This window comes from Pocillopora verrucosa, chromosome 1 (genome assembly GCF_036669915.1).
Source record: "Pocillopora verrucosa isolate sample1 chromosome 1, ASM3666991v2, whole genome shotgun sequence".
Lineage (NCBI taxonomy): Eukaryota > Metazoa > Cnidaria > Anthozoa > Scleractinia > Pocilloporidae > Pocillopora > Pocillopora verrucosa.
In genome coordinates, this window is record NC_089312.1 from 13,694,599 (window position 1) to 13,719,292 (window position 24,694).

The 24,694-nt window shown below is 35.8% G+C and overlaps 3 protein-coding genes across 7 annotated transcripts in view; 1 reads left to right on the forward strand and 2 right to left on the reverse strand.

Moving 5' to 3' along the window:
• The first annotated feature begins 89 nt into the window (after nt 1-89).
• Nucleotides 90-9,372, forward strand: LOC131786306 (serine/threonine-protein kinase 32B). Its single transcript, XM_059103346.2, has 11 exons — nt 90-337; nt 419-474; nt 594-919; nt 1,027-1,064; nt 1,378-1,467; nt 2,949-3,052; nt 4,665-4,781; nt 4,953-5,078; nt 5,178-5,285; nt 6,657-6,736; nt 7,021-9,372. The coding sequence occupies exons 1-11, from the start codon at nt 286-288 to the stop codon at nt 7,124-7,126; spliced, it is 1,203 nt and encodes a 400-aa protein (XP_058959329.1). The 5' UTR covers nt 90-285; the 3' UTR covers nt 7,127-9,372.
• Nucleotides 9,373-10,519: 1,147 nt separating this feature from the next.
• Nucleotides 10,520-20,175, reverse strand: LOC131786268 (protein regulator of cytokinesis 1). 2 transcript variants are annotated; one of them, XM_059103297.2, is made up of 16 exons: nt 20,078-20,175; nt 19,174-19,483; nt 18,958-19,026; nt 18,016-18,180; nt 16,941-17,114; nt 16,704-16,853; nt 16,368-16,438; nt 15,952-16,028; nt 15,679-15,815; nt 15,427-15,522; nt 15,195-15,341; nt 14,848-14,924; nt 14,666-14,714; nt 13,955-14,107; nt 13,167-13,355; nt 10,520-11,854 (listed from the first exon to the last, which is right to left on the reverse strand). In XM_059103297.2, the coding sequence occupies exons 1-16, from the start codon at nt 20,089-20,091 to the stop codon at nt 11,777-11,779; spliced, it is 1,956 nt and encodes a 651-aa protein (XP_058959280.2). In that variant the 5' UTR covers nt 20,092-20,175; the 3' UTR covers nt 10,520-11,776. The 2 variants fall into 2 exon arrangements, 1 of the variants encoding a protein (XP_058959280.2); XR_010715952.1 differs by lacking the exon at nt 10,520-11,854 and having other exon boundaries at nt 13,218-13,355; nt 14,666-14,716; nt 14,849-14,924.
• Nucleotides 20,176-21,628: 1,453 nt separating this feature from the next.
• Nucleotides 21,629-24,694, reverse strand: part of LOC131786269 (mucin-12) — a 31,144-nt gene continuing 28,078 nt past the window's right edge. For all 4 annotated transcript variants that reach the window (XM_066171848.1, XM_066171852.1, XM_066171857.1 and 1 more), the window contains 6 exons: nt 24,198-24,356; nt 23,524-23,814; nt 23,007-23,129; nt 22,732-22,791; nt 22,481-22,638; nt 21,629-21,979 (listed from right to left, as the gene is read on the reverse strand). In XM_066171848.1, coding sequence (XP_066027945.1) covers nt 21,742-21,979; nt 22,481-22,638; nt 22,732-22,791; nt 23,007-23,129; nt 23,524-23,814; nt 24,198-24,356 — 1,029 coding nt within the window. In that variant the 3' untranslated portion in view covers nt 21,629-21,741. The remainder of the gene's footprint in view (nt 21,980-22,480; nt 22,639-22,731; nt 22,792-23,006; nt 23,130-23,523; nt 23,815-24,197; nt 24,357-24,694) is intronic.

Below are 24,694 nucleotides of genomic sequence, written 5' to 3' on the forward strand. Positions count from 1 at the left end.
TTTTAAAATCTTTTCAAATATAGTTTTTTCCACCAATAAACAACAGTGTTTACATTACGTCACGCTTGGTTTCTCAGCAATGCTGCGGATCGAAAACCCTCGACCTTGTTGCAAAGAGGAACCTCTATAAGGCCCGAAACCTTGTAGATTGCGGAAAATAATCATTATATACTGAAAATTTCCTCGTGCAGCTTAGTTTTGCATGAAGCTGCCCGCCTTCGGCATTTGGGCTGAAGCGGGTCGCCACAGGTACTACCCAACATAGGCTGTTCACAAGGCTCTCTAATGGGCGCCATTCAATCAAATCGAAAACCTTCCTACGATGCGAGCGGCGATGGTAATATTCTTAGTTCTAATGACTTCTATTCCATTGGAAGTGTGAAACGCGTTCTTATAATTCCATATGTTTTTGTTACAGTCGATTTCGACCATTTCCAGATCCTGCGAGCAATTGGACGAGGTGCTTTTGGAAAGGTGAACCGCCGCAGCTTTAATTTTACTTTCGTCCGATTTATTCCGTGTGTTCTTATTAAACATAGACATATGATTTTAATCGGTGTGGGTTATTTTTTTTTTCTTTTCCGCTTTCGAAGGTCTGCATCGTTCAGAAGAAGGACACAAAGGCGATGTATGCAATGAAATACATGAACAAAAATGCTTGCATTAAAAAGGATGCTGTTCGAAATGTGCTTCGCGAGTTGGAAATTCTGAAGTTCCTCGAGCATCCATTCCTTGTGAATCTATGGTTCGCTTTTCAAGATGAAGAAGACATGTTTATGGTGGTAGACCTTCTACTAGGAGGAGACATTCGCTACCACTTGCAACAAGTAACGAAATTTGATGAACCAAGAGTCAAGTTATATCTCTGCGAACTTGGTCTTGCCCTCGGCTACTTGAGAAGCAAGAAGGTTATTCACAGGTGACGAACAAATTATTACTGAATTCATACACTGGGTTTGATGTTTGCTTTTAATTTTAACCTTTTCACGAAGCCGTAAAATGAAGAAAAATATTATTTTCGTTTAGGGATTTAAAACCAGACAATCTGCTTCTTGACGAAAAAGGTTTGTGCTCGTTATAAGAATTTTTACAGTTCTGTGATTTAATTGCAATTGCACTAATGGTTATTTCTATTATGTTGGACTTTTTCGTAAGCCCAAAAGCGTTCCTCTTTCGATATATGCGAGAACTTGTTCGCTAATGGCCAGTGGAGCGTTGTTAGTTGTAAACAAATTACTTGTCTGATTGCGAATGCTATTTATCCATGAGAAGTTGTCGGTGAGGTCACAGTGATCATAAGGATTAGATACTCTCTACTTCACTTGTTACTCAGGACAACCAAAAATGGTTCAACTTAGTTTATTTGTTTTCCCTTAGGACATGTACATTTGACGGATTTTAATATAGCGACAATTCTAGAAGATGGAAAGTTGGCAACGTCCATGTCAGGAACCAAACCATACATGGGTTAGTAATAAATTTATTACGAATTATCGAAGTTGTAAACTGAAGTTTTTGACAGTTATGCCATGAAAGCTTCTATTAATTTACGATATTGTGTACCAAGTCAACCCATTGGCACTTGAAAAACTTAAATTTACATTACAGTACATTTACTTTAAACAACTTTTAAGTCAGGTGATCACTTGCCTCAATTTTAATATAAATTTAAAGGAGAAGTATGCACTAAAAACTATAAATGTTTTTCTCTCCCATCGAAAACTGTATATAATCTTACCTTCAAGCAAATTTAGAATTCTGAAGAGTGAACCTGCTACAGATTAGCTAAGAATTTGACTATACATGGGTAACCAGGCTTCTCATGCTAAACCATGACATGAAGTCCTTAACCCTTTTGCTCACAAGATCTCAGAAGTAATCCTCCTTGCTGTCTGCCATATAATCCTTGGTATTGGAAAATTACCAAATAATTTGGTATTGGATCAACTGATAATTCCTTTATTGATTTAAAAACAATAGCTTCCACTAAGCACGAAAATATGCACAGATATTTGTCCACAGGCTATATTTGTTCAAAAATGCATACAGTTTTCCAAGAGAAGCTCAAACAAAATGGTAAGCTTCAAGGAACTAGGACAAATATCTGCACATGTTTTTGAGTTAAATGAAGGCTTTTGTAGTTATTATCCTTCAAATACTTTTGCAACGCACAGGAAAGAGTGCTTACGAAAAGCCTACTATTTGCTGCATAGGATGTTTATCTTTCAGTGTTCTCTGGTACAACTTTATGAACAAACAAGCATGTCCCTTATTCTGTAACAATACTGCAATACTGTACTCTTTCATCTTGAATAAAATTTTAGAGGAATGCTGTCATTGTAGTATTAGTAAAATTTGAGAATTGGGAAATATCACAAGGGGTATATCCTGAGGCACATTCAATCACGTGATGTGTTCAGACCAATTGTACAAATTCAAGCAAAAAGATATGATGGATTATAATTTTTTTTATTCTTATCTCCTATTTGATTGATATTGTAAATATTTTAAAAGGAGAAATTCTGTCTTGTTCACTCATGAGAGATTATTCCATGGGAAGTATGCTTAAACAATTCTTCTCCACAACTTGCTATGCATCAAAAAAATGAACAAGTGAGTGCAGTGAACAAGTGTGTTTTTTGATGCATGGCAACAAGTGAATAAAAATCATTCAAGCATTGTCCACAGTGTGATATTCATACATTCGGCCATCCCACTTAGTTGATAAATACATAGTATACTTATACTATTGTTTTTTCTATCATCTTTACTTACCATCTACCCTGTGAAAATTTGTTTCTTCACATCATGAAGGATGTTTGTTTTTAAAGTCACGTTAATGTTTTTCTAATTTTTGTCAATGTATACCCAATATATTAATTTTATAAATATATATTGAAGCAAAGTACTTCTATATTATTAATTTGGTATTTATCTTTGTAATTCAGCTCCTGAAATATTTAACACAGCTAGTGAGGAGACTCAAGGATATTCCTTTGGTGTTGACTGGTGGAGTTTAGGAGTTTGTATCTATGAAATATTAAGAGCAAAGGTAAGGGCCTTAGAATCTGATGTTACTACTAGACTAAGTGCAACAACCCTTACCCTGATACTTAACAGTGATTTTAAGTTAGGAAAGGATCATTTTGTTATAACTCACCCCAAATCCCCAAAAAGTTGTTCTGTAATCTAATCTAGATGGTAAACTAGAATTTATATTATAATTAAGCCCGGGCCCTGGTTATTCAAAGGTTGGCTAAGTTGCTATTTACTAGATACCGTATTTATTCGCCTATAAGCCGAGACCCTAAACTTTTTCATGTCAGCAGCTGTTGCATTGAAATAAAAAATAAACACAGAACATTCGGCTATAAGCCGAGACCTAATAATTGCAAAGTACTCCACACGTGTCGTTAACTGAGATGAATTAACATAAACCGAAAACAAAAGGAGCTTCCCTCTTGGGAAACATGCAACCAAAAAGTAGGTTATGAATAAACATATTCATTAAGTCCAATTTACTCAGTTGTTATTGGTCATTTAATTGAAAGTAACAACAAATCACAGATAAGTTGAATTTAATGTAAATAAATAGAACCATGTGTGACATAACAAAACATTCACCTGAGTTCAGAATCCTGTCTCAAACAATCGCTCTCTTTCAAAGTTATCGTAATCGATCATCATGCCAAAAGTTCGTCGTTCTTCATACAACTTAGCATTCAAACTAAAAGTCGTTGCTGAAGCAGAGGCCGTCGAGAACAACTCCGAGATCGCTAGAGATTACGGAATCAGTGAATCGATGGTGCGTCACTGGCGAAAAGATCAAGCGAACCTGTTTAATGGTGAGCTTAAAATGTCAGCAAAGCGAAAGACGATGGGCTGCTTTTCGCCAAAGTATCCTGAATTGGATCAAACACTACGAGATGGTGAGAAGATCGTTCAAAACATGCGGGATCTCAAACGCTCTCGATGGAACAGAAGACAACGCCATCTACGACGACGAAATGCCTGAGGTAGCTGATGATGACATGGAGGATGAGTTTGAGACTGACAGCGATGACTAAAAACTTCAATGTCACAAACTTCAACTTCACAAACAAAACGGCTCCTTTAGGAGCCACCACAATGACCAACAATGATTTACATGTACCTACCTTTCGTGATCGCGGAAATTTGTGTTTGTTGATAATCGCTCGGCTTATAGTCGAATAAACATTGAATTTCGAATCTTGTTAAGCACCCGTAAATTTTTTTTGGCGAAAATACTCGGCTATAAGCCGAACCCCCTACCTTGGCGAGAATTTACCTGTTCTCAGTTTAATTTGTTGGAAAAATCGCTCGGCTTATAGGCGAATAAATACGGTAGATCCTTGTCTGGTGAATTGTGCACTACATTTTGTTGTATTACTTATTAACTGGATATTTAATTATCCAAGGGAATCATGGCATTATCAGTCCTCTGTACAATTGGGCCAAGTTGTATTCCTAAAACTTTTAAGTCTTCTTACAAAATTCTATTGTGACTAATTCATGTTGAAAATTTTGGTAGTTTAACTGCTGCAATGACAATGACTATGAAAAACATATAGCACCAACCATTAACACTTCCTTTTAGAGAAGATAAGATGATTTCCTTTTATTTATTAACTCTTCATTTACAGCGACCATATGAAATTCATGCCAACACAAGTCTGTCGGAAGTAAGACAAATTTTTGCTTCTGAATCTGTTCACTACCCTACAACTTGGTCAAGAGAAATGATACATGTACTTCACAGAGTAAGCATTATTTATTTTTACAGTTATAGAATATTAAAGTAATCAAACTTTCTTCTTTCTAATAACAGTTAAAATGAGGATGAAGCACATATGCTTGTCACTTAATGAGATTCCATTTGGATATTTTCTTCACAACAATGCTTATACTGATATCTGTTTTTTTTTATTTAGCTTCTTCAACATGATCCCAAGAAAAGATTGGACAGCTTAGAGGCCTTGAAACAGGAAAGCCTTATGGCAGATGTTGATTGGGAAGCTGTTGAGGCTGTTAATGTCCAACCTAGCTTTGTACCTCCTGTAAGTTCACTATGGCCTTTTCACATAACATTTATCAAACAGTGTCAGTAGTAATTAAAAACCTTTTCTTGTAATTTGCATTTCATTTTATCTTACTAGAAAGACCACTTGAACTGCGATCCTACTTATGAGCTAGAGGAAATGATCATTGAAGCTAAACCACTTCACAAGAAGAAGAAGAGATTGAAAAAGTTGTCAGGCAAGATGGTGAGCAATTATGGTGACTTTGTTGTGTGACAACAACACTGTAAAGACTCATCATGTCAATCGGTCAGATTTTTTTAAAGAAAACTTGGCTTTTTAGACGAGATCTTTCATAAAAAACAATTCTTTTTATTTCCAACAAAGTTTATAAGGATGTCAAGGCAAATAAAGTGAGGTGAACATCACCAATGACCAAAAAAGCTTTAAACGTGAACGAGTTATTGCGTGACTGCCAACGTCATTCTAGATTCACACTTGGATAGCTCACTTTTGAAGGCGCTTATGTTTGGTCCATCTTAATACCAGGCTAAGCCAGTAAACGGCAAACATTTTCTAAACGCTTTTACAGTACAAATACGATTAGTATCTAACCAGAAGCTGACCAGAATCCAAAGAAGGGCTAATAGGCGATTGCAGAGTAAGGTGTTTGGATTTTGGGAGAAATACGAGAATTGTAAAAAAACAACGGCTCAATTATTGAAATCGATGTTGAGATTAAACGGACCTTCAAGAGCAGAAAAATAGTATGATATACATATCAAATTTTATCGTAAATCAAACATTCTTGATCATAAATAAATCATTCCTTAAAGTTAAAAAAACATGTGGTTCCGCATGGTTGCTTTGGTTGTCTCACAAGAACTCAATCGCATCTGAAGCTTTAGTAGTAATTGGCGATGTTCACCTTTCTTTATTCGCTTAGACATCCTTACAAACTTTGTTGAAAAATACAAACAATTGCTTTTTTACTAAAGATCTTGTCTACAAAGCCAAGTTTTTTTTTTTTCAAATCTGACCGATTGACTTGATGAGTCTTTACAGTGTTGTTGTTGCACAATAACTTGTTCGTGTCTAAAGCTTTTTTGGTCATTAGTGATGTTCATCTTGCTTTACTCACCTTGAGATCCTTATAAACTTTGTTGGAAATAAAAAGAATTTTTTTTTTTTGCTGAAGATCTCGTCCAGAAAGCCAAGTTTCTTAAAAAAATCTGACCGATTGACATGATGAGTCTTTACAGTTATGTGTTGCTTTTTTGGTAATTGGCAATGTTTACCTGGCTTTATTCACCATGATATACTTATAAACTTTGTTGGAAGAAAAAAATCGTTTTTTCCTAATGATCTTTTACTTTTCTATGTGTTTAACTTCTAATAAGTTGTACTGGATCGAAGACCAACTTGCCGACGTTTCTACTCGATTTTATACGTCAGCAAGTTGGTGTTGGCAAGTTGAACCGTCGGCGACTTGACCGTAATTCAAAACTGCTTAAGCGCCACATGCAACAATTTAAAACACATGCTCACATTCTTTTCTTGAAAAACAGATTTATTATGATATCACATCTGGTAATATCCTTTTCACTGTTTTAAAAGGAGAGTGAAGAGGAAATGGATCCTATTCAAAAGTCTTTAGAAGAAATCAAAAGAGATTTCAAGCTGTATAACAGAGAGAGGTAATTCTGAGATCAATTTTCTTCTCATAATTGGTTGTTTTCTCCTAGCCATGAAAGTGATATGGGGTACCTGTTAATGCAATCTTTTTTAATTTTTCTTCTATCTCTTTTAGTCTAGTAGCAGAGTGAGGTGTAAAATTCTTATCACCTCTGATTACAATGTAGTTCATGTTGTAACCATAAAATTTCACTGGTGTACTGGAAATATATTTGTTTCTGTTTCTTTCCCTCAGAAGGATGAAAGATAAAGTTTTTTGATGTTTTGGTTCTTTTGATACTTGTAGATTACTTATAACTCGAAGACTAACGAAAACAAATGTGACCTCTGCCCAAGAAAACAGTGAAGAAAAAAATGCTGAAATGTCAGTAACAGATGCAAAACTATCATGATATTGGTGTGTACCAGTATTACACTAGTAAAGCTCATTTAATATGTGAATCCACCATGAGTGTAGAATAAGCGGAAAAAAAAGTAGAATTTTTTTACTGTTAATCTGTAATATTTTATGGTCATTATGTTTTGACCTTGTGCCCTCCAAGAATAATTTTAAAACAAATGTGTGTAAATCACTTTAAATGCCACCAACTTTTCACGTGGTCACTTGTCAGATCTCAGCTTGTCATCTGCAAATTATTACAACAACTATCTTGAATCCTCTTTGGAAAATTTTGAAAATTAACTCTCATAATGAGGTTTGAATTTCTGTAATCCAAATTTTTTCATTGTCGTTATGTAGATATGTTGTAGCAAAAATGTGCTCAAAGAAATGCAGTGAGTAAGAGTAGTTTACTTTGTCAATAGATAGAGGTGGTCTTAAAGTAATCCAGCTCATGAACATTACAGTAAAAGAGCAGATGCTGTGGCCAAATTGGTTAATGCTTGACTCTAGATCAAAAGGTCCAGAATTGAGTCGTGCTAGGGGTTGTGTATTTTGTGTTCTTTGGGAGGACACTTAGCTTCTACAGTGCCTTTCTTTACCCAGAGGTGTTAATGGTTACCAGTGGTCTGTCAGAGAATCCAGACAAAATGCTAGTGGTAACCTGCAATGGACCCAGCATTCCATCCAGGGAGGGGAACAACTCTCCTTTTCGTTTTATGCTGCAAAAAACAGTATAAGCTTCGACAGCTAGTTGAGTCACTCTGTCAGTGTTTCATAGTTTGTACTTATTTGTGTTTAGAAGTGATATAATTTGCTTTATTCTTTTAATTACTCTAATGTAGTTGTCAGTATTACTTTAGTAAGTGTTTCTGAGTGATTCCAAACTTGATGGAGGTTTTTTTATGTAAAATGTTATTGTAGGTTAGTGAATATAGATTTTATTTGGTGAGTTTCCAGTTCCATTTGGGAGTTTACCCATAGGTCTGTCCAGAAGCATCTCATCGAAAGGTTTGGCAAAATAGTTCTAAGCAGTGCACACAGAGCCCTGCAGTTATTTGCACTAGTTTTTGCACCTTTACTTGCAGTGGTCAAGAAGTGAAGTGAAGAAAAAGATTGATCTGAATTACATGACATGTTGTAACACCCAAACCTGCATTAATAGATTACTACTTAAATTCCAATTTAATCTCAGTAGAATTAAAATGGAAATTTTTCCATATGATTTAATTTATTCAAGAAATATTTATAAGTATGTAATGTTCTCTCCATGATTCAGTCGTAAACGTTCGTTCATCTTTTTCCCAGATTAACAAAATGGAATATGAACTAATCAATAGCATGGAAAAGTGCGCTATCCCTTTGGTATTGTGTGATTTCCTTTATTTCATGTTGGTACTTGGTTAATATGGTTTAATACTTCTTAATATTTTGACAGGTTTGCTGACTGCTTGTTTCCTTTGTATATCATTATTGTAGGATAAATGGTTCTTTAAGCTTACAACTTGCATCTATTGCTAATTCTTTTTTTGAAAAGAAATAGTTTTGGTTATGCAACAAGAATATGCAAGCTTGTGTTATATTTAGGTATCTTGCTGTGTTGCTTTACTTTACCCATGATTGTTTTCTGGTTTACTTTGGAAAATTTATCACACCTATTTGGTTACAGTGTTTGAGTGTGACTTTGTCTTAGAAACAGATCTGGAATGTGTTGTACCTCAAATCCCCACGTATGTAGTCCTGCCATATGCCATAGCAGACCCCAGATTTTGAGTTCAATCTTTTTGTCTAAAGATTTCAACTATAGATATGATACATTTGGGCAATGAGTTGAAGGGGGTAGGGAGGTAGATTCCGCAAAAAAAGTAACAATACCATATTATATTAAAGAAGCATGAACACAGAGGTGCAGTTTCAAAGGCAGATTCTTGATTATTAAAATTTTTTAACACCTACTAAATGTCCAACAGGCATATGTTTCCTAAAAAGAGCATTAGAAAAAAATGTGTAGGTTGATGATATAACATTGATGGAGGAAATAATTTTGGGTTTAACCCCAGAACTTAACTGTGAATGGTTAGTTCATTTACCAGTTTCCTTACAGTAAATAAGTCAAATTGTAGGTTATTAACTAAAGAGAGTGTTAGGTAATATAAGATTATAGATTCAGAGAATTATGAAAATCTGATTATGTGTGAGGGATGTTAATAAGTGCCATTGTACAAACAAAGAAAAAAATAAAGGCTATGTTTAATAATAGGTTTGGATGCTTAGTGAATACAGTACTGTACTGTTGATTATTTCCTGTGATTAGGACAATGTGATGAGGAACTGAGCTAATTCATAACTATCCTTAACCCTCTGACATCTTAACCCACCTTGCCTGTGACCGTTTTTTTTTTTTTTTTTTTTCCAAAGGGAGTAGGAGCAGAAAAAAGTATGTTCATTATTTCTCATTGGTTGGTTGCTGCCCCACATGTGGGGTAGCAAAGAAAGAATGTTTGATTGCGGGTTGCAATTCACCCTAAATACAAATGATCCATAATTCCTAGTTCTTCTGTTACTTAATTCCTTTTCCTGGAAAAGGTATTGTCTGCCTTATTTTATTTGGGGTAGATGTTTCAACTTTATTTTTAACGTAGTGTGTGTTTGCCCTCTCTTTATTTCTCTTATGGTTTTCCTTTGTACTCCGCCTGATTTCAAGCTAACACCTCTGAAAGTCTCTGTAGTATAACGTATTATTAGGTAGGTAAATTTTACACCACTTCATTCTTATACCATATACAGAACAGAGTAATCAAAAACCTTTCAAATATGGCTATCTTGGATTCACAGCCATATGGTCTTTATGATAAGTGGGCTGAATTTTTTAAGTTAAAATTGACATCTTTAACTGCAATTGGTTGAAAACTAAACTTTGTTTCATCACTAAGCTTGATTTGGGTCTATGTCTGCCTAATAGAAATGTCCATCAAGTACATTCCTTTTTTAAGAGTACAGAAGGAAAAATTTGGTTTGGACCATTGTTTACTTTTGTGAGGTCTGCCCTATATAGGTTTCCTTTCTCTGTAAATAGCTTCTATCACCATAGGTTGAGTATACTAGGTTAGGAACTATCTTGTGGCACATCTAGTTTTTGGCAGTTATAGGTAAATTTTGTATGCTTTCTTTTAACCACTTGACATGATTACACTGTTAAAAAGAGACAGAATTATTGTTTAGAGTGAGTGGCACTATTTCCTGACCCCTTGAGGAGAAAACAGTGTCCAGTAAGGGAAGACCGTTGACTTCTATATTCTTTTGGGATGCTTCAAGTACTCATGCCATAAAAAAGCAACCTTTGTAGAACAACCTTCCCAATAGTTTTGAAGTTCTGCTTAAGAGAGAGACCCAGAAACTTGGCATTTAAATCTTTTATTGTGCCAAATGTTAGTTTCCTAAGAAATTATATACAACCATTTTACTGATACAGACCAGACCATGGTTGTCCAAAGGGTGGGTAACGCTATCCACTGAATAAATGTCCATAACATGTACACCAAAATACATTGTGTAACCACTTATCCCCTGGATAACAATTTTTCCATTGGATAGGGTTATCCATTCTTTGAACAACTGGCCCCAGCAGTCCACAGGAGTACTGACATTTCACATTGAACTTAGTTATTGATAGCCTGGAAGTCTTCTCCTTTTCCTTTTAGCCAAGAGGGAAGAACCTGAGTAGAGGGAGTCATGCAAAGACAAAGGGCTTTAATGGGACTAAAAGCATAACTGAACCCTCCACACCCCGACATCAGTATACATATTCTCTCTACTGTGCTCTGACAAGGAGAAATTAGATGCCAGTCACTCTCGGGGGTTAAAGGGTTTATGTAAAAGTAAGGGGTCAAGGGGTTACGTAAGAGTAGGGTGAGGTCTTGATTCTTTATTCGTACTTTCAGCTTTGCCGTGGTGTTTCTGGTTGGCTCTGTGCTATTCCCACTTAGATAAAAGTACATGGAAAAGACTGTGATGCAGGCATACAAGTTCCTACATAACTGCAGTGCATACAAATTCATTACAGAGTGCTAATGTGATTGTGTTTTATAACAAAACAAATTAACACTTTAAATTAAGTCCTGGAATTGAGTCTCTCTCCTGCAAGGCCCGAGAGGTGTAATGGAATAAATTGGCTGAATGAAGGTAGTATACAGGCATAATATTGCCTCACTCTAAATGTACCTTGTTGGCTTCATTCACTTAACATGATAAAAGAATTCACTACCATCCCACAAGTCCTTTGAAAGTAGTATCATTTAATATGTTATAAATAATTATAAAAAAAAAAAGATATCAACCTCTATTGACCTAAAAATAATCCACAAATTTGTGTTAAAAGTCTACAAAAGTGTACAGTGTATTAAAAATAGCATGAAACTAATCATTGAGGCTAAAGTGCAGCGGAGATGTGTTTAAAATCTGTTCATATGATGGCACCAAACACACTGTTACTGCAGCAAAAATTTGCATGAATTTGAAGACAGCCACTAGCTTATGGAACAAGCAAAGCCTCAGAAAAGCATTTGTCGTAATTATGTGTCTTCATCTTTGATGAAATGTTAGTTCACAACTATTCGAAAAGTTCATTTTGTGTAAGATGCATGTTGTGTGACTGTGTCCCTTGTCAGACAAATGAAATCACTGAATGTGTTCTGCTGAGCATACTGCTGCGACAGTTATTCTCTTCCTGTGCCAAGCCATTCTATGGAAGAACAAAGAAATCTCATCAGATATCTTCACAAGGTAGACGCAAAGCCTTTAGGACAAACATCAGAAAAGTATACCATGCACTCATGCAAAATACATAAATCCTTTAGGTCAACATCAGATTGCAAATGGGTTAAAAGCAGTCAGGATAGGATTATATATAATTACAGCTACTTGTAAAGCAACAGTCTAAACCATTTGGCACAAGCAAAACCAAGAGAAAGTTTGTCAAGACATTAGCCAACAAGAACATGCAATAAGGGATGTAATGAAATCAACCATAGGTTACTAGTTGTGTAACCCCTTGCACATCAAAGTCATAAAAAAATTAAAGACTGCATATAAGTAAGTGCTGCAGCCTGGAAAAATCATGTGACTGATGATAAAAGACAGCAAAGAAACTGCTGAGCTTATTTCATCTCAGTGTAAACATTTTAAAGCAGAGGTTGATGACTTAAGTTCCTTCTACATGTCAATGATGATTTGAAAAAAACAACCCAAAAAAAAGACCCCTCCCCTTAATACCCAAATGCTGTGAATTGTTTTATAAGTAAAAGCTATATGCTATAATTAAATATAATGTGTTATTCAGTTAATTGAAAGGAGTGCAATTTGGTCTGAAATCATGCAATAACACATTATTTCAAAATTGAATAAAAAAAAAAGAAAGAAAAAAAAGAAAGGCATTCATAATGACTGCAAATTGGTATCCATAGTTAATAGTATTACAAACAGTAAAATTCTCAGGGGCACCCATTATAAATTTATTCTTCTGACAAATTACATTATTCTTACCATTCTATGGAAAAAAAAAATCACAACAACAATTGTCTGTGATTTTTGTGTCCCACAAATAAGTCAATTTAGTTCTCAGATTACCAAAAGAAAAAAGAAACCTTTTCTTTTAGTATTAATTTTTTACCAAAAATTTTCTTGGGATTTAATTTATACAGCAGTCCTAATAATACTATTATACAATCACCTTACCACTTTCTATCTGCTATAGCTGCTGAATGCTACATTCCAAACCATATTAATCTTATTTGTATGTGTTGTTTGTATCTATGAAGGTAATTAATCTACTTTTGTTCCAACCTACAGTTAATTATTATTTTCCACATGACACAAAAGTGTCAAAATTCATTTAATAATCCTTTATCTCCACATTTATATTAACTATGAATTGAATATCATGTGGATTACTGAATGTGATGAAAATTTATGTCTTTCCACAATAATGCAACTCTCACTCTTGTGTTTTAAATTTGTGGAAAGGAATATTTAGCAAGAGATTTAATTCCACTTACAGCAAACTCATTGTATGAGGTACAAACAACCATTGACTCATTCTTATTGCTGTTTGAGCTGAATCCATTAAGCACTTGTATTGATGTGTTGCCAGTGCTGTTTAATACCTTGCTAGAATTACCACTTTTGTCGGCAAGGACCTTTCTCTTTACCGCAAGCCTGGCTGACTGTCTCCTGCTGGAAGGTGTCTGTCCACACATACACACAAAAAAAGACACAATAATTCACTGACAAGGTGTTTTTATAGGGAAAAGTGTATTACAGGTAGCCTCAGTCTATGTATATCAGTCAAGATTAAATCAATTCTTCAGTTCATAATTTCTCAGTAGTAAGCTGACGGTTGATAGTAAAGTTATATCCTCTGTCTTACACATTCCCCCATTTGTTTATCTCCCAATTTATTTCTAGTTGCAAGATATAATCAAAAACGATTTCCTGCAGCAAAGATTTGATAAAAATTGTCAACACTCTACACCCAAATGTCAATATGCATATCCTCCTTAATGTTTTTCAAACATTTCCTAAGGTGCTGACAAGGATAATTTTTATGACAGTCAAGAGCTTCTTCAGTTGGTGATCATTTATCTTATACTTGTGACCTTAATGTGTGATTCAGGGTGATATTGTAAGGAGAATATACTAGAAAAAACAGGTTTGGTAAATTCTTGAAGATCACAGATGGTAAATACCTCCAGCTGTTCAGTAGTACCTTTTTGGATACAGTTGTGACACTGAGACAAACCCATATTAACTAAAATGATAAATAACAAGATCATCTTTAAGTTACCACTTTTTTCTTTATGGTCTTGGCAACTTTTCTTATGTTGGGTTTTGTAGCAAGTGGAGGACGGCCATTTGTATTTCCTGCAGCAGACCTTGGGGATGGGCAAATGCTAGAGTGGAGATGCAATCTTGATGGTGTTGATGTGTAATCTTGCATCTATGAGAATAAAAAAGGCATTAAAGCATGATGTTGGTCATTGACTGAGATCAACAGTTTAACTTGCTTGCACCTGACCTGCTGACTAGTCATGTAACAATTTGATATTTTTGCTAATCATCCATGAGACCATAACACTGACTCACTTTAAGTAGGCTTACACTGTAAATGTGAAAATATGATAACATGTAATACATATTCAACCCTATCTAACTCTTAGCTAACTAAAAGTTTATATCAGTCTAACTGACAGAGCTTTGACCTTAAAACTGTTACCAAAAAACAGTTTTTATCTTAACAGCAAAATTGTTATTTCTCAGGCACACACATTTGTTGTAAGCTCCTAGATGGAGGCTCTCTCTCTCTCCAAAGAGACCTTTTCTGTTACAGCTGTTATGTCGTTGTTAATTTTTTCAAAATTTTTCTTTAAGAGCCTCTGCATTGACAGTGAAGCAGGTTCATACATAAGACATACACTAATCATTCTTCAAAAACATGGAAAAGTTCAGAATTTCACATACAACTATTTTCCAACCCAAAAGTAAGTTAGTTCCTCACTTTCATTCGTTTTGGTGTCTTTAAGGGTGTTGTTCCTCCTCCAATTGGTCTGTGCCATAATCAAAGTAAATGAGATAGATTAATATTAATATTGAATATGTTTCAATTGATTAATCAAGTTCAATGCTTTGTTAAACTGTGATTGGTAATGACACACACTAGAATTAATAGGCTGTTGATACCTTTTTTTCTTGGGTGTGGTTGCTGGCTTGCTTCCATAAACCATCTCTTTCTCCATTAGCTCTTGTTTTTGTTTTTGCTTTAGGGAACATTAAGTGTTTAACTTAGTCATTTGATAACAAACTGAATATCACATCAGCATAAAATGATCATGAAATTTGATACAAGCATAATTTTACAAATCAACGTTGTTGCATCTCAGAGAGTTTACATCACAAGTATGGTCAACCCAGGTTTCAATAGCTTAATAGTCAAGTTCACAATGATATGTAGGCAATGATAAAATTTTTGAGTCACTAATATTTCAAATTATTTGAAATTGTGTTTATCTGTTTCTACTTTTTTTTACCCTTTCCAGTTTCTCTTGTTCCTTCTGTGCATTATATGCTGCCCACTGACGGTTGATAATGTCCATATAATGGCAGCCATTGATTAGGAATCGTCGTTCATTCTCTTCTTCCCACTTTTTTATTTGTGTAACCAGTTTCTGTTCAATCTGAACAATTGAAATAGTTAAATTAGCAATTTATTAGTGAGAAATGGCAATAAAACAGTTTGTTTATCATGATTGGATTTTTCACCTTAGGTAGTTCCTTGTTTATTCCTCTCCTCATTTTTTCTTCCTTCAAGAGTGCCCCACCACGGTTTGCAAGGCGATTTGTGTCATTTTTTCTGTTCTGAAGTCAAAAAGGAACAAAACACTTAATAAAAACTTTGCTACAAATTCTCTAGATAATATTAGGAACAGAATATCAAGTTTATTTACAATTCAGTTTTTAAATTTTTCAAAGATTTCATACAATAAGTAATATCTATTATTAAGTGAAAATCACCTCAAATTCCTCCATTGTCTTAAACAGTGTTTCTCTCTTCTCCACAAGTTTGAAAATGTCCTTGTTTCCTTCATAATAATTCTTCATGACCTCGACTTGATGCTCATGAAGTGACAAGAGTTCCTCTGTAAAGTTGTCTGGAAAGATTTATTTCCAAAGATTATGTCAAGGTCAAGAATTAAACAGGGGAAGGTTGATTCCTTTAACTTTCAATAATAAAAGTATTATTACAAACATCATGATCATAATTATGACTAGTTTGTGAACACATACCATCAAAAGCTGGAGAGAATTCTTCTCGTTGTGCTGGACCAAAATAACACTTGTCCCATAAATCAGACAGTTCCTTTCTGAAGGATTAAATATGAACAGAATTACCTTAACTTTATCAACTCTAAAATCATATTCAACAATAAACCTTTTGAGCCCTAAGGGTGACCAGCATCTAATTTCTCCCTATAATTATACTGCTGAATCATCCATTAAGATCATGAGAAAAAGGGAAAAGATCACCAACCTAAGAAGCTCTGATTGTTAAATAAATTCTCCTTGTCACAACCAAAGAAAATGTGTAGAGAAGAATGTGGATATTGATGTTAGGCTGTAAAGGGTTAAATAGAACTAAGAAGGTAGAACTTTGTGCATGACTTGCTTTCAAAATAATAAGTGGCTGGAAACATCTGATTTACCTGAGACCTTCTATGAATTTTTGCATATGCTGTAGTTTCAAGGCTTGTAATCTTTGGACTTCTTCTTTCAACTGAAGCAGAGAAAAATAGAACAGTTAGTCTTCATGTACAACAAAATAAAAATAGTTCATTAAAAAAGCAGCAATTTTATCAACCATTCTGTAATGAAACTAGAGCATGAGCAATACTGATTCCTGTTGAGTGATGATACTGGTCAAAGGTTTCTCTCCTTGCTGGTACACTAGTCTCTGTGCATGATATCAACAACCATATAATTTCTTTTCTTGTTTTGCCTCAGCTCACTCTGTCAGTAAGTCAGAATTTAAGACTACTAACCTTAGTTATAACAGAAGGTTTAGATCCAACATGCTTTGCAAGAAAGACTTTCCTGTCTGACTCATCAACTTCAAGTTTGCTCCACAGTGATTTGATTGTCTCTGTCAACTCAGATGATTCGGCAATTAACCTCTTCTGTTGATTTTCAAGCTGTGCACACAACAAATTTATAAAAATGATGAGATCTTTTCAAATCTGTTTTTCTTTTTTTTCTGTCAAAGGAGTAGAACATCTTACCTCAGTATTAAGTCCTCTCAGATGCTCCATATTGTCAGATGAAAGCTTGAATGTTGTCTCTGCATCACTTTTAGCCAGTTCCTTTTCTATGGAAGTTGATGGAACTGTCTCTATTTCTTTCCACAGTGTCTGAATTGATTGTTTTAATTCCTTGAAAGTATTCAACCTTTTTCCCTGAGACAAAACAGAGGAGTAATATATAATACAAGGGGTTTCACTAACTTCTTCCATTTCTTTGTTATGGCAGCGTATTTTATTTTATCCAGTTTTTAGCTTATATTCTAATAGACCTAGCTGTCAACCAGTTTTATAATCCTTGAAAACATTTTAATTCTAATTATGGTACTTTTGAGATTGAAGGCCACCAGTTCATCAGTTGAATTACTGTTGTGTGTTACCCTCCTTAAATAAAGTTGTTTGTTTGCGTGTTTTTTTACTTGAGCAGCTACTGATGGAGTAATATGCAGCTGTGCCATAAGACAAAACCCAAACACAACAGCCTGCTTGTGGGATAAACAGATGGCAGATCTTATAGCCAGTGGCAGACCAATGCTAACTGCCTTTTATTAAAACCCCTGAATACACCAAAGATTGTTATCCTCATGGATCCATACATACTGTATTACACGTAACAAATACCACAATTACTGCAGGGCTATTAGGCATAATTGTAATTACTGGTATCATCATCGTCATCAATTATTACTTTCAATTTAGTTAAACTATCAGCAGCCCCCCCCCCCCTTTTTAAGGAAGTCTGTCGGGAGAATAAAAAAATTGAAAAAAAAAAATTGTTGCCAGCATGCTGCGAGGAACTTCTTTCGTACACCTCACTCCCAGAGTTCTGATCAGCACTGAGGTCAATCTTTTTTCTTACTAACACTACAGACTTTCCCAAAAAGGAGGAACTCTACGTAGTCTATAATCTAATTAAAAGTATGTTTCTCTTTTCATTCAGTTGGTTGACTGAAAAGGTGAAATTCTTTTGAGAATGACACATCCATTTTGCAAATCCTTTCCTTCCTGTACCAAAACAACTATTTCCCAAGTCAATTAAAGACATAACTCCACTCACATGTTCTTTCTGCAAGTATTCCACATTTGCCTCTAATTCTTTGAGTTGTTCCTTGGTTGGTACATTAACATCACCCAGGTTATGAGCAGGAAGGCACATCTGATTACAAAACTTTGATTCTGTTTCTCTCAAAGTTTTTAACTTTTTCATGCGCTCATGTTTTTCCTGCAAGGAAGATCACACTCTTTATAAATTTCACTTTCTATAACAAAGTAGCTTTTTTTTATTACAGTTTCTAACAAGTGGTAAAAATTCAAGAGACAGTTGTCAGCTAACTACAATGAGAAATGTCTGGCTTGAAAGGAAAGACCTACTGTTCTCTAATATCTACACCCAGCCTAAAGAGATGCAACTTGTGCCTCATTTTGTCTCCGGCTGCAATAGTACTACTGTAGCTGATCTCTTTCAAACTAAAAGCACTTTTCACCTGTGTGGTAGAAATCAATTAACAATTATTCACCAAAGTGGAGGTGGTTAGTGGTGGATATTTTCTGAGCCATTAGGCATCAAGGTAAATATCAACCACTAACCACTGAAGTGAATAGTTGTTTAAGCATAAACTAAAACAGTGGGATACCACTGTAATATGGCACACACACAAAAAGATTTTAACTCATTTATTCCTGCAACGATTACAATAATTATATTGGGCACAAATTACCTGTGTGTAAATGCTAAGAGGTGAATAGGACAGAAACTTTGGAGTTTGAGTAGCCAATCAAAGCATGCCTACAACCCTATCCAACGCTTTAGTATATACTCATTGCAGTTATATGCCAACAGGCTAATTATTTGCATCTTTAGCTGCATGTACATGTAGGTACTGGTCATGATAGCAATGATAGTATTGATGGGTAAATCAGTCTAAGTTATTGTTCCACTAAAACACAAATGCGTAAATGTGAGACAATATCTTCTCATTAAAAAGAACATGTACTACACCAGTTTCAGGTTGTCCACTTTTGTGCGCAGGTCATTTTCCAACATAAGTATGCTCATGGGTTTCTCTGGCTGAAAACAATCATCACCAATAAAATTTAACAGTAACTGACAATTCAAAGAGAAACATTCACTTGACCAACAAGTAGTGTCTTTTAAGTATAAATGTGTCTATCCATTGGTGATCATTCAATCTGACCTCACTTTATGTCTACCCACCTTCTCCACTGGTAATCCAAGTTCTTGGCTCAACTTTTCCAATTCTTGAGTACAAGTTTCCACATTTGCTTGAAGAGTGGCTTTCATTTCTTCCTCTTCGCTGACCATTTCTTGAAGCAAATTCCGTAAATGAAACAAAACAGATCTAGTTCTCTCCTCTCTCTGATCTTCTTGTAAACCAATTTCGCTCCAGATGTTCTGGAGGGTTTGCATAGCATTCTGTAAACACGGTATCATTTCAGATTTTATCATCTGCACACTCTCTTCTACTGAAGACGTAGATAATTGCCTGCTGGTATTCCTCTGTGAACTGTTAGTTTAGAGAGAGAAATCATTGTCAAGGTCGTTTCTATCATGTGAACATTCCAATTGCATGATGTTGTCCAATGTTATGTTACAAACAGACTCTGTTCAGTGTTAAACATGGGAAATAGCTCGTTTAAATTAATTTAATGCCAGTTAGACTGAAAGGAAAGCTGGTCTAAAGTACATAAATCAATATCCTTGAATCTTTAGCAAATGTGATCATAACCGAACTTTTACGAAATGAAAATTTGTGCAGTCGTCGACTACTCGTAATTAAAAACTAAGCTCATTGGCTAGAACTGTTACAGTAGTTTCTGCTTACAAAGCAAGCTTATGCGTGAACCGCAAAGCATTGAAATATCAATACATTTGTATTTTGAAACGTTTCGAAGAGGAAATTTTGTAATAATAACGAGCTCCTGAAAGATTTTGACAAAGTGATCACTACTTTTGAAGTACACGGCGTACATTTCAGACTCCGCCATCGCTCACGTTAAGATCTGTTTGATCAAAACAAGATCATGGATCTTGCGATTTGGAGTGGAGTCCAAAAGAAACTTAACTTAAAGAAAAATGTTACTTTTTATAGATATTTTACCTTTCTGCTTCCATTTTGACGACGTTTTAGTCATAGAAAATCCAATAAAGTTATTGCTCGGGAAAACAACTGTAAACTTGCTGCATTTGAAAGACCCGCAAACGGTCGTCAAATAGCACGTGATATATGTAGACTGTTTTTATTGGCTTCTTTCCCCACACTCAAAGTAACTATGTGGTATAAGAAAAACAATATGTCCATAAATTTTGACGGAAAAAAAAAGGTCCTTGGGATTCAAAGACTAGGCGAATAAAAGTCCTCTCCTGGAAAAACATATAAAATTTTCATCTAAGTGCACTTCACAAAGCCAGAAGTACACGTACCGTGCTTTCTCTATTAAAAAAAAACGTCTCCGGCGTTTGTTTTAACTTGATCTGGATAACCCGTCGTTTATTGACGGAGTGCAATTTTTTGTCATTATTTCGGGTTGACATTTTTTAACTACCCCCCTGAAGGTATAGCTTGTTAAGCAGAGAAACATTTTTCCTTTGGTCCAGCCGCAACAAACTATCGCTGGGTTTTCTCCAAGGATTATCACTTTCCCTTCCCATGAGGCTACGCGAACACGAAATAGTCCTCTTTTTCCTTTGTTAAGTAAAATGTTTCTCAAAAATACAGGCCAATCTAAAACATCCCAACTGTTCCCACGCACTCTTATCTAGACACATCTTCGGATCAATAAGAGAACGCCTAGTATCGCAGAAAAATTTTAATACCTGCGTGATGCAAGGGAGAAGACTGGAATAAATGTGTTTGCATGGGAAGAAAGGAATGAAGTAACCGAAGGTAAATGAAAAAATCCTTTAAAAAAATTACTAGTGAATACATTCAAAAGCACTGAAAAACAAAACTGGAAAATTAAACAAAAGAATCCCCCTCGCAAAAAATATCGACCAGTTGAGTCTGAACTGAAATTAATTGGGAACAAATGAATTGTTTGACAGACAAACAAACAAACAAATAGTAAATGAAAGAACATTTCATATCAAAACATTCCCTGTCCTGAAACAGCCTAAAGTAAGACAAAATATCGCTACCCATCAAAGTGAAACCTCATTTATTTAATTTTCATTTTCTCCTCATTGACATAATTTTTTTTAATATCCTGTGTTATCGGAGAAACCGACAGTAGTCATAAGCATTAAATAGACTAATCTGAAATAATAAAATATAGCTCGAAGTGTTTCCGAGTTTGTATTTTCATCAGACAACTCTAAATAAAATATAATACAAAAAGATCCTATTTCTACAAATATACAATCTCCAAGACGCGAATTTTGACCATTTGGTGAAATAAAAATAAGTTACTCATTGGTGTAAAACAACACTTTCTACAAATCAAGAAAACCAATTAGCAGGCTCTCAGCTCTAAATAAATATGCCCACTACACTTATTGCCTGAGACGGACCGAAATCTGTGTAAGCGCATGTGAAAGCATAGTATCTGTATTATCATTGACAAACCGTTTTGCGTTTTCCACACTTCAACGTTTTACAAACTATTTACTATTCAAAAACTTAACGCTCTCCCCCCCCCCCCACCCTCTCAGTTATCAAATTCGGAGGCTGTTGTGATTTTTCAGAACTAGCCCAAGAAAAAAAATAACGCCTGATATGAAAAGACACCTAATCGTGACAGCTAGATGACTGTGTTGAAGACATCTTCAGTTATGACCACCAAAGGTAGCTTTCATCTTCCTAAAGGCATCGTGGAATTTTCTGGAACCTTGCGAGGAGGATAGGTGAAAGTTGCTGGCGTTTTCAGAAGCAAGGGCATGAAGGTTTTCACTTTTACACTCCTGTATACGCTGTTTGAGTCTCTCTTTCACTTCATCATTGGTTTGGAAGGCGTAACGCATCTGTTTGAATAATCGAATCTGGTCCACTAATCGGGCAGTTGACCTGCAATTCAAAAAAATAAATGAGTGATTTTGTAGCGGAAAGAACGTCCTCAAGAGCGCTTTCTTGATCGAGTATCGTAAAACCAAAAATAAACCAAAATAAAGACAATCAATCAGCTAAACGGAAAATATCTTTAGAGCCAATGAAAACTCAAAAGTAAAAGCATTTAAATTGCCTAAAGCGCGGGAAAACGCGGGCGACCAAGTCGAGATTGCTTTTAGTTTTGCATCTGATTGGCTGAGAGTGGAGCGAGTTCTCTGGACCAATCACAAATCAAAGTAAAGCAAAATCAATGCAATCTTCGATTGCTTTCGATGCTCAATTAAAAACTGCTCTAGAAGAATATTTCCTGATGAACCAACCAATTTATTTATGTTAACATGTCGCTCGACAACCATATCTGAGCCAGAAGCTCGTTTGTCAATTAGTTTAAACCAAGCCCACGATACTAGTGGATTGCCGCCTATAGATAAATTTCTTTTATCAAAGGAAAATGATTACCTCATTTTAGTCCATTTGTACATGTCGTTTGGTAAAGTAAACCCTCCCAGTTCCTGCTGTTGCACGTGAATCACGAACAAAAGGAAGCAAGGAATTGTGGGCTTCTCACGTGACGCTTCACTCTTCATTAACCAAGAGCTATCTGTCTTCAACAAAACCTGAAATGGAGTACATAGCTTGTTGTGTCTTTCTGGTTCTGAAACACTCAATGAAACACGCTTTTCAGCGAGTCTTGCAGACGTTTTACCCACCTTAACAGCCTTGAGTTCTTCAAGTGTCTCAGTCGTCTTTGTCGGGACTTGTCTCCAAACCTAAACGAGAAGGGAACACGTCCAAAATGAATAAAGATGTGAAACATCTCTTTCTCGAGAGGTCAAAGAAAATCTGATTTTCTCGTGGGGATAAATGTGTTCTGGGGCCACAAAGATTGGAAAAAAAGTTCATGTGAAATTAAATATTGAGTACTCGGGTTGAATCAGCTGTTTAAAATTCTGAAAGACTTACTAACTACGAGTAACTAACTTACCGGTAACTGACGGATCACAAACATCTCCAGAGCGTCGACGATCTGAATACAGGTACTGTAGTTACGAATCTCACAACAGTACCGAGCTGCATTCACGAATTTAGTTATCAGGGCGAGTTGGGCCTGCAATAGGAAAGTGTAGTTGTAAGTTATCATGCCATTCTAGGTTACGATCAACAAAATGACTCGTTGCTCGAATCAACCAAACGTACATTGTAGTGGGGACAATCACGCCCTCCCCTTCCCTTCCCCTTCAGCTGAATTCGCGCTCCTTACATCACGTACGTTAATGTATGTATTTTTTTTATAGAGTTAAACAGGCGTTCTGTCCCTCTCGACACAAGAGGATGGGATGGTTGTATTATATACCTTGGGTAAAAATCACCACACTTTTCACGGGAGCTTTACCTTATGAGAGATGTTAACATGCGACATGACATTCACAACACCCGTGCTAAGAGGTTGCTCACTTTGAAATAACTAGAGAAAACTCAAGTCACAAAACAATTCATGCTACCTTTATGGAGGACGCACTACATATCTCCACTGCCACCCACAAGGATACATCGTGCGCGTGCTCCAAGAGGTCCTCTAGTAGGCCATCTGTACTGGGTTCACTAACGTACATATTTTGTTCTCGTGAAACGAGCCCTTCCCCCAAACTTGACATCTCTGAGGCACGTCGACTTCCGGTGCTAAAGCCAAACATGTTATCGCGTTCTTTGGTAGGGGATTGATGCCTACCAACACCGATACCGTGCGCACGCGAGTTTAAGAAATGCACTGGGTGAATATGGAAAAACAAATCCTGTAAAAAGAAAACAAAATTATATTAATCAGGACATCCATGAATTTAAAGAGGTGAGGGGCAAACCGAGTGCGATTTGGAGGCAGCATCATTAAAACATGCTGTTGAGTAGAAGAGGAAGTTAAGTAAAGGAGCAAATCGTCAATTCAAAGTATCTTTGTTTTGTTTTCGGAAAGATAAAAGACATGCTGAGCCACAGATGCAATTTTGTCTTATTTACTTTTCACACGAGATGCATGCGTGCATGCGTGTTGTAGCAACGCACATCAGGTTATCCAAAGAGATACATGCTAAAAAACTGCAGGAGAAAACTGAAAGCTATGAGAGGAGAAGTCCAGAACGGAGAGAGCTAAATCCGGGATTAGAATCTGGGAGAGGTTTACCTGCTGTATCAGTGTGAGCTGCTCTGCGAGGATTCGTGAAGAGTGGTCTAATATGGAAAGAGCCTTGAGGTACAGAGTTGCTTTGTATGTGGTGTCCTTCTCAGGTGGGACTCTTCTGAAGCACTGAACTGGAGATTTAGCTTTGCGGCTACCCAATGGCTACAGAAAAAAAAAGAGATAAGTCGTTAAATTTGGTTGCGCGTGTTCTATAAAGGACTTCCAAATGACACTCCCTCGTAGGAACCAAACTTCCCTCGTTTCTATGAAAGTTCCAAGTATCAATCAATTCAGTTTGAATTCAATTTCGATTGAGTGTCTCAGTTAAAACCAAAACCAAGGGAATCACAACTACAGCCAATCCAAGCGACAACAACAAACCGTCAGAAGCGCGGGAAAATGCAAGGGACCAAGCCTTGATTTGTTTCAGTTTTGAATCTGATTGGTTGAATGCTTGAGGCGAGGTGGCTAACTAAATCGAATAACATAGCAAAGCAAAA

Coding starts and splice junctions, on each gene's coding strand:
- LOC131786306 (XM_059103346.2), top strand. CDS start 286: ATGGGCGCCATTCAATCAAATCGAAAACCTTCCTACGATGCGAGCGGC. Junction 338..418: donor CTACGATGCGAGCGGCGATG/GTAATATTCTTA, acceptor TTTTTGTTACAG/TCGATTTCGACCATTTCCAG. Junction 6,737..7,020: donor AAGCTGTATAACAGAGAGAG/GTAATTCTGAGA, acceptor TGATACTTGTAG/ATTACTTATAACTCGAAGAC.
- LOC131786268 (XM_059103297.2), bottom strand. Junction 15,816..15,951: donor ATTCTCTCCAGCTTTTGATG/GTATGTGTTCAC, acceptor AAATCTTTCCAG/ACAACTTTACAGAGGAACTC. Junction 14,925..15,194: donor AACAAGAGAAACTGGAAAGG/GTAAAAAAAAGT, acceptor TGTTCCCTAAAG/CAAAAACAAAAACAAGAGCT.